This window comes from Cupressus sempervirens, chromosome 11 (assembly GCF_028749045.1).
Source record: "Cupressus sempervirens isolate cs-2001-9-10 chromosome 11, ASM2874904v1, whole genome shotgun sequence".
Lineage (NCBI taxonomy): Eukaryota > Viridiplantae > Streptophyta > Pinopsida > Cupressales > Cupressaceae > Cupressus > Cupressus sempervirens.
Window position 1 is genome coordinate 489,741,396 of NC_143128.1, and position 9,536 is coordinate 489,750,931.

Consider the following 9,536-nt stretch of genomic DNA (forward strand, 5'->3'; position numbering starts at 1 on the left):
GAGTTCAAATAATAACTATACATTTCATCATTTTTATTAGTATACATACAACATCATATGTTTTGTTGTTTTGAAACCTAAAATAAATATTTTATTTTACGTAAATACTTGTAATTAATGTTAACAACATTTAAACCTCGACTATTTTGTAATGTCCCCATTAGTTGCCAACATCAGAATTTTAGGGATTAGCCTAATGTTGGATGCTCATAGGCTAATGAGGATGATTAGAGGGTCTTTTGAGGATTGATTCATCTCCAACATTTAGGAATTTATGGATTTGGTCTTCATTTGATATCATTTGGACTCCATTTTCCATACTTACTATGTATATTAAGTCAGGAGTAATAGAGATGGACCCTATTTATTTTTAGAATGTGTATTTGGTCACATGGGGAATTGTGAGGAGAGATTCCTATTTTAGATGGTTTGAAAATCAAACAAGTATTTCAAGAGATATTAAAGTTCAAGTGACTTAAGTGATTTATTTAAATATTTTAATGTTATTATAAAGTTACAAAGTAACTTAAGTGACTAAAAGAGGGAATTGGCTTTTTATCCCACATTGCCTAGTGGTTTGTGTCTTCCCTTATATCGAGGTTATAAAAGCGTGGAGCTACATTGGGATTGAGGGTATGGAATATATTATTATGCAAACAAAAGGTTGCTTAAATGTGTCTAGTTCCTCTTAAGGATGAAACACCCTGAGATGTGTGAGAAGTTGGACATAGCCCCAACATCTCAGTGAAAGTACATCAGACTTCAGACTTCAGTCAGTTATAGTGATATTAGCATTTAAAATCTGGGTTACTCACCAACTGTTTATTAAAATTCCTCTAGATAGAAATCAAAATTTTGTGTCAAACCAAGAAAGGATTCTTACATATTTATATTATATATTATTAAAAAAATATTAAATAATATACCAACAAATACATTTAAAGTAATAAAGCAAGTTCAACTATTCACTCTCCTCACTAATTAGTACCTTTAATTTGATATGTTTTGAACTATCAAACTATAATATAATGGGGTCGTTTAGTTCTCGTGCTAGGTAGCATTTGAAAAAGTTATTTATACTATAACAAAATGATTATTTTAAATTTAATACACAATTTTAAAATCAAAATATTTTTTAATATAATTATTAAATTCAATTTAAATGTCTTAGTTTGTATCTTTTTGATCGACGAGGTTATCCTTCATACAAATACAGCATTAACCAAATTTTTGAAAACAGAAAACACAAGGAATTTTCACGAAACTTTCATCATTGGTTCTTCATAAATAAATTTAACTTCCTTCCTTTATCTTCAGCACCCCTTTTGATGGCTGTATAATTCCCTATTTTAAGGTTACGTATATGTATATATATCTGTGCGTGTGTGTATATATATATATATTTATTTATTTATTATAGGTGAAGTTAGGTATACTTTTACTATCAATCCCGGCTGTCATGTTGGACTATAGGGCCCGAGTAAAGAAAGATGGTCAGGTTTGCGAGCATCGGGACAGTTTATATTTTATAGCAGTCCTTTGTGGTCCCAATCGCCATTGCAACACGAACATAGAACTCTGTGAATGCTAAGAACAGTATTTATTCCATTTTTAAACGAAAAAGCTGAATAGTGGACGCAAATTCAAGATGTTAAAAAAAACTACTTCAGACAATGGAATTTAAAAGACTATACAGTATAAAGCAAGTTGCTAGAAAATATACAAAACTCAGCTTCTTGCTCAGATAATGGAAAATTAGCTCAAGGTTTTTTTATTTGAAACTAAGATAATGATAGAAACCACCTAACTTTACAGGCGCTGATTTCTTTTGTTTCCTAAATGAGAAAAACAGGGAGAAACTGTGTCACAATCTCTTGGGTGCAAATCAGAGTTACATTTACACTCTGTAAAATTACATCGAGTAGAATGATCATCACTTTTCTTTTCACACTTATTCTTCACAGCGATTTGCGAATCAAAATATCATTTGTTCCACGACTGAGACGCTGCATCCACCAGAACCCATCAGGACCAAACAATTCTAATAAAATCATCGAAATAGAAAACTAGAACAAAGAGAAAGATGGAACTAACCAGTGGTGGACAGCATCCAGTTACTATCCTGGCTAATAGCCCAGAAGAAGTGTCCCAACAGCCCCTTTTCCTTTGCGAATTTAACCTTGGCAGCTACGGACTCCTGGTTGTCGTAATCCACCCACAAGTCACCCGCATAGCAGTAAGCTGAGACGCTTTCCGTATCGAACACCTCGGTCACATTGTTTTCTCGTATGAAGTCTGTGATCTCGGAGAAGAACATAATACCGCTCTCGTCGCTGAGATTCTGCTTGGGACCAGCCGCCACAGCAGGAGCTCCTATGCCCGTCTGGTTCTCGGACTTGAGCACCCAGGTTTTCCCGTAAAGCGGCATCCCCATAACAACTTTCTCCGTTGGTAATCCCGACTCGATCCAAGATGAAATCCCATAGCTGCAGGAAATGTTGGAGGTGCGGTCATAAAGCGCTGCGTGGGCTCCCGTGGCAGATGTGTCCCACGAGCCGTGAAAGTCGAAGCACATCACGTTTACCCAGTCCAGGTTTCCGGCGATGGAGGCCACCGGGTAACTTCTATTCTCGCCCCACAAGAAGAATCTCTGCGCAAAATACACGGCTGCGGTCAACAGAAGCGGAGGCCGGCCCGACGATTTGCTCTCTAAATTTATGGCTTCTCTCCACTCGGAGAACAATTTCCCCAAATTCTCCATTTCCGTAGTATTGCTGGGAAACTCCCAGTCGAGGTCGAGGCCGTGGAAGTTGTGGCGTATTGCGAGGGCGATGGCTGATTTTATGAAGACCGCGCGGCGGATCGGATTGCTTGCCATGAGAGCGAAGGCGGTGGAGTTGGAGCCCCCGCCGCCGATGGAGATGAGCGTCTTTAGGCACGCGTTTTTCTGCTGCAGTGTTGTGGTGAATTGGGCCATCATTTCTTGGTCCTCCAGCTGGAATGTTTGGTCATTCATATCTGCAAATGCGTACAAGATGTGGGAGTAAAGCGTTGCATTGATAGAGGCGGGCGGCATGCGGCCTTTACATTTGAAGAAACACAAGCTCCTGTTGGTGTTGCCTCTGCCGAGCAGAAGAGAAAACATAGTGCCAGAAGAAGTATACTCGTGTATTGCGAGCTCTTCATTATGGAGTTGGCAAACAAATTGCTGGGAATGATAAGATGTGGAGGGCTCTATATAATTGTACTTTGCTACCAAGTTTCAAGCGAGTCCAATCAGTATTGGTGGAATCTCTCGAAGCGCCGCCCTCAATAACATTTATGTTTGTCTGCCGAATGCATCCAACTTCACCATTTCTTGGGCAATAAAAATTGAAGTCCGCGCTAAGATTTGATGCGCCTTAGCGATTACATCTGTAAGTTCGATATACTCATATTTTGAAGCCAAAGTAATCCGATTTCTTCGGTCAAGGTCTGGAATAGTTCCATTATTTAAATGTCTTTTTCTTTTTTTCTTTTTTTAGTAATATCAAACATTTCTTTTATGAGACGAAGAAAGCTCCTTTTCTACATCAACGACGACTATTAACATGTAATAGTGATGCAAGATGGTAACGACATCGTGTCCGTCCCTTTTGTCTCGTATCATTATCAATCTTTCTCTTTTGTGTTTTTCCAAATTAATTTAGCTAATATTATCTATATTTCAAAAAAAAAGTAAAGCAAGGGAGAAGAGCTAATAGTAATAGTCGAGTGGGGTTCAAAATGTTTTATAATAAGTGAACAATTTATTCTATTACATGAACAAACTAGATCTATAGTGATACCACTAAAAATGATCTATTAATGCATATTTCCAAAAAGAAGGGGAATTTTTTCAAAAAAAAAAACCACTCATGTAGTGTCACATCAACGCACCTTTAAACATGATAAAGTGCATACCTACGGGTCTTACTTTTTTAGGGACCATTATTTACATGTTTCCTAAATTGACTTGTTGACATGACACACACTCTTAAAGATGACTTAGCACAATAACTTTTTGTTTGGGATTTGCCAATTAGGCAAAGGAAATAAAAAATTAAGTTTTGGAGGTCCAAGTGCCAATCCAAGTGGACCCTCAAAGTTCGGTTGCACACCTTCTGGCTCCCCTCCCCTAAGCCAAATCCTTCTTGAAATGTCTATTAATTTCTTTTATACAAATATGATTGTAACTTTTAATTTATCTTACTCTTGTTCTAAACCTAAACTTAATAAAGATTAAACCCTAACCCTATCCTAAATACAACTCTAACACCAACTTTCATTAAATCAAAACATAATTATGTATTGAAGCCTTACTCTAACTTTGATCTTAATTGAACCAAAATTTTAATTGAAGGTTTAACCTTTGTGAAATAGTTTGAATTCTTTAATTTGAAAGTTGAAAAAATTAAGTTTAACCTATATGAAATAGTTTGAACCATTTAACTTAAAAATATTATTTAAAGGGTTGTGATGGATAAGGTACAAGTAGTGTAATAGTTGTGATCTACTTATTTTAAGTCTATTTTCAAAAAGTAGTGTATATACATAATGTCAACCATTACAATTTAGTGGGTGTTGAGTTGTTTGGTTAAGAAATTATCAAGTTGTGTACTCTCACAACTAGTACCAATGTGCCCTAGATATATGAATTTTTTAGTTTGGAAGGAGCGTTCTTTAAAAAAGGTGTAGGTTTGTGCTAATTATACATTTTTTTAGGAGGTCAAGAATGCTCATTGGATTATGGAGTGTATAATTGAGAGTTTTTGACGTCCTATTTGGATCTTCCTTCAGGGTTGAAACCTTCAGAGGCCTTCTAGGCAAAGCTAGTTGATAGGTTCAATTATAAATTGGTTGTCTAGAAAGCTGCCCTACTTAGTCAAGCAGGAAAACTTCAACTTATCAAGTCTACTTTCCAAAACCTGCCAGTTTATGCTCTTAGTTTGTTTAAAATTTCTAGTAAGTTCTTCGATAACATTGAATAAATCAAAAGGAATTTTGTTTGATCTAGTGTTGAGGAAAGAAATACACTGGCACTGGTTTCCTAGGATAATATTTGCAATCGTAAAGTAAATAGGGGTAGGAAATCCACTCGATTAAATTATTTAACCCTACTCTATTGGCAAAGTAAATCTGGCTCATTTTTTAAGAGAATAAAGATTGGAATTATATCCTGAAGAGTAAGTACCTTATTAACAATTTGAATATTATCTAGATTTTCTAAGCTACTAAAATGTGGTTAACGGGTCTAGTATTTGGAATGACATCCAACAAGGTAAAGAGGTTATTCAAGTCCAAAGCTAGATGGAAAGTGGAAAATGGTACTACTATGAATTTTTTAAAATATAAGTGGATTCTCAAAAAACCAGTTTTTGCTTTGATGAGGTTTGAACCCTTAAAGGATAGATGTATTCTCTAGCTCAGATCTCAGGTCATAGACTATTAAAAGTATGAAAATTGGGTGGATCTCACCATTCTTGGTCCTATCTTTGCTTCTGTAATGACTTATCTCAACTCTTTTGTTCTAGTAGGGAATGAGCTTAATAGGGTTATTTGGGAATGTAGTGCTAGTAGTTCTTACTCTATGGCTCCAAGGATATTCTCTCTATGAAATCCTATCTATCCTTCCCCAGTTTGGGCTAAGTCATGGAACCAACATCTTGTTCCAAAAATTAATATCTTCCTATGGCCAATGCTTCTAAACAAGATCCTTATGATTGACAATTTGATGAAAAGAGGTATGTATTTTTCTAATAGGTGTTTTCTTTGTGAAGGGGCCCTTGAGTCTGGAGATCATATTTTCTTACAGTGTCCCTATGCCTGGAAAACTTGGATGTGTCTCTTCCAATGCTAGAATCTTCAGTGGGTCCTGCCTAGGATAGTGACTGAACTTTGGTCTATATGGTGTGGTTTTGTTCCTCCAATGGAAGAAGTTTTATGGCTTTTTCTCGCCCCCCATGTCTTATGGAACCTTTAGGAAGAAAGAAACAATAGAGTCTTCAAGGATGTCTCTTGAATTCAAACTCTACTGGGTGCCAGAATCAACTTAATGTTTTGGAAAATTATCACAGCAGTTTCAAAAGCAAGTTGGATTTTGAGATAGGGATCTTAGTTGATAGTTCTCAAACCCCTAAAGACAATAATAAAGATAAAAGAGATAATGGAAAATGGGATTTCCCACCAAAAGGGTGGAGCAAATTGAATTTTGATGGGGCCACCAAGGGGAACCCAGGGTCGCTGGTTATGGAGCAATTGTTTGTAATGAACATGGTAATATGGTCAAAGCCACAATAGTTCTGATTGGTTGTCAATCCAACCACTTGGTAGAAGCGATGGGTCTTCTCCATGGTTTTAGGCTAGCAGTCAATTGTAGTTGCAAAAAAGGAGATTCCTTCAATATTCTAAACTATTTACAAAAAATGTTGAAGCCTTGTGGCCGATACATAATATATAATGTTAGAATATTTTCCTATTGTTAATATTCTTGATAAAGTTGTCATAAGCCACATGTATAGGGAAGCAAACAACATGGCCTACATTCTTGCCAACATTGTAGTTGTCAACTGAAAACCCATAATGTGTAATGAGTATTTATTAGGTTACAAAAATCTCAAAGCCATGATTGATCATGAAAAGGCATTTTGTAAAGTTGGAGATTTTAAAAATCTTGTTAGTAATGAAAATTATGTATTGAGACATGAAGTATAATAATGACCGTACTTATATCAAGGTTAAGTATCAAAAATAGAATTTCTATCATGTTTTATTGGTGGTTTCCCTTTAGAGCTTTTATTTTGGTATTAATAGAAAGTTCCATTTTGAGTTTGTCTAGTCTTAAAGAAAGTTGCAGAGGTTTCACCATGGACAAAGCTTTGAAAAGGAGGGAGTCGGGGAACTATGAACATTGGAAAAAGGAATTGGAAGTGTGGGAGAAGTTGGATACAGGTAGTCTGGTGCCTTATATGACCATAATGAAGGACGCTAAGCTGTAAATTACTGAAGTTTTAATCAATGGTTGGGACATGGGCATAATGACTCTTGTTGGGCAGTGCCTCAAATTGGATATCAATATTATGGTAATGATAATGGGTCTTAATAGAAAATGCATGAATTTCTCCCAAAATAAAGAAATTGTTGAGGAAATAGAATTTAGTAAATTTATTAAGGATAAGGATGGGGTTTGGGTTATAGAAGGGGGGGGGGGGGGGGGGAAGGGAAGGTTGTGTCTGCTTCTTCCATTAAAAAATTGTGGAAACTCATTCTTGAAATTGTTATTTAGTATGTGATGTGACTTGTGATGGGAGGTATGATAGAGCTCATAATTATCATTTTTTCATTATTAATCATTTTTGTCATAAGATTAGGGTTTTTTTTCTTGTTTTATATGTTGTGTTCACTTGCTCATAGTATCAAAGAGTATAAGGAGAAACCCAATAAACCCATTGTTTATGAAGGGTTGATGCAGTTAATTTTTGAGTTTATGATGGACAATGTGAAGGAAATTCTTCCATCACATGTTTCTATAGAAAAGAAAAGTTCCTTAAAACCCCAATTAGTAGCAAAGGTAAAGGTAAGAGATTGATGGTAAAGATGGGAGATGTTAAAAGAGATTCGCCTAATAGAGTTAAGAAGAGTGCGAACTATAAGGAAATGGAGTCAAATTTTGAGGAAGTCAGTGATGATAATGCTAAAAGCCTAGAAACGGAGGAGGAAGTAGAGGGCGATTTCTCTGGTGGGTCGATGGAAACACATTTTAGGCTACCTAGAATCTTTCCTTCTCCTATTTCTGTTTATTTGGAGGAAGTGAAGGCTAGTTTCCAGAAAAAAGGAGGAGAGGGGAGGCAAAAATATAGAAACTGGTGAATAAGAGGAGGAAATTAAAAATGTGGAGATAGTGGAAGAAGAGGATGATTGTGATAAAGAGGCCTCATGCTATTTTTTTTGAGGATAATGTGACTCATGTGATGTGTACATTAAGACTAAGAATTCCCCTCTCAATGCAGCCCTTAAAGAGTTTGAGGAAAATAGAGAAAGACAGTTCATTGTAGCCAATACTATGAGTGTTGAAGAGATCCATGCAAAATTATTGGAGGAAGACTTGAAAGGTATTGATATCTAGCCTCTACTTGGAGTGCTCCAAATGACAAAAATAATCTCTATGTGCACTTTCAGAATGGAGAAATAGACTTTCAACTCCATTTTAAAACTCAACATTAATGTATAGAGCCTTGAATGCAAAAATGGAGGAAATTGAGAACAAGTTTGATGGGGAGGCAGGGATTGGTAATGCTAGCAATAATGTGGAGGAAAAGATACAAGGACTAGCTGACATAATTGAGAATTTGGGAAGAAACACCTCTATTCAAATCAACAATTACTAGAAGTTGTTGGAAGCCTCGGTGGAAAACTTGAACAAAATTGTTAGAAATGTGGATATGTAGGAGGACAACATTACAGTTTTGGACTTGGATGAGGCTAAGGGCATGAAAGAGACATCGAGTAAGAAGAGAACCAAATCTGCTACTAAGAAACTAAAGGCCAAGTCTGATGAACAAATTGAAGAGGATGTCAAAGCGACTGCTAAGAAGACTAAGGAAAAGAAGAAGGAGATGGTGTTAGAGCTAGCTTAATGTTGGTTTAGTTTGTTTGTCCCTTGGTTTTTAGACTTTTTTTGTGTTTAGTTGCATAGATTAGTCATTTAGTTTTTTGGTACTAATTCTTATTCCTATCTGTTTGCTGGTCTTTAGTTGTTGCTAGATGTTTGATATAACACTATTCCTACTATTAAAACTTTAACTCTTACTTTGTGTAGTCTTTTAGAATAAAAGATCTCATGTGAAAAATATATTTTAACCCTTAACTGAAAAGACTTTTAATATTATATTATTTAAACTATTCTAGACCTTAAAAAATCAACAAATATTATCACACTATTAAACTCCATAGTTATTCTCCGAGAATAATTAACACATAGGTGAAGTGGAGTAACAATGGGTTAACGTGGTTCGTGGCCTTTGAAGGTAAGCATACTGCTTTACCTAACGGTCGAGGCTGTTACGATTTGTTTATTTGCTGGAGGGAGTAAACGAGAGTCATTAGTTTCTATGCAACGACACTCATACTTCTGTGCAGGTTAAGAACATCGGCCATTTCATTCTTAGAAAGTGCAGAACAGAAAAATGAATTGAAAACAGCTATGTCATAAAAAATGCGATGATGCAAGGATAATGGAGCTGGCAGACAGCGCAATAATATAATTATAAACGTGAGTATAAAAACCGGTTACAAACTAAGGTTGTCGCTGACGAGCCACATTTAGCTTTTACTTTAAGGGAAAATTAGCTGCTGTTTTTTCGCCTTTAAAGTGTAGAGAATGACCAAAGTTCTTGATTTGTTTTAATTTTTTGAACTCAAGATATGAGATATTTCACAATTAAGTAACAGTTGTAATGTTTCTGAATTCAATCTTATTTATAAAACTTTGTTTTTGTATTGGTTATCTATCGACACAA

At 35.7% G+C, this 9,536-nt stretch overlaps 1 protein-coding gene across 1 annotated transcript; it reads right to left on the reverse strand.

The window, feature by feature from the left end:
* Nucleotides 1–1,745: 1,745 nt before the first annotated feature.
* Nucleotides 1,746–3,078, reverse strand: LOC149530504 (nod factor hydrolase protein 1-like). The gene is made up of 2 exons (XM_089809284.1): nucleotides 2,095–3,078; nucleotides 1,746–2,006 (listed from the first exon to the last, which is right to left on the reverse strand). The coding sequence occupies exons 1-2, from the start codon at nucleotides 3,074–3,076 to the stop codon at nucleotides 1,984–1,986; spliced, it is 1,005 nt and encodes a 334-aa protein (XP_089665410.1). The 5' UTR covers nucleotides 3,077–3,078; the 3' UTR covers nucleotides 1,746–1,983.
* Between the last annotated feature and the right edge of the window lie 6,458 nt (nucleotides 3,079–9,536).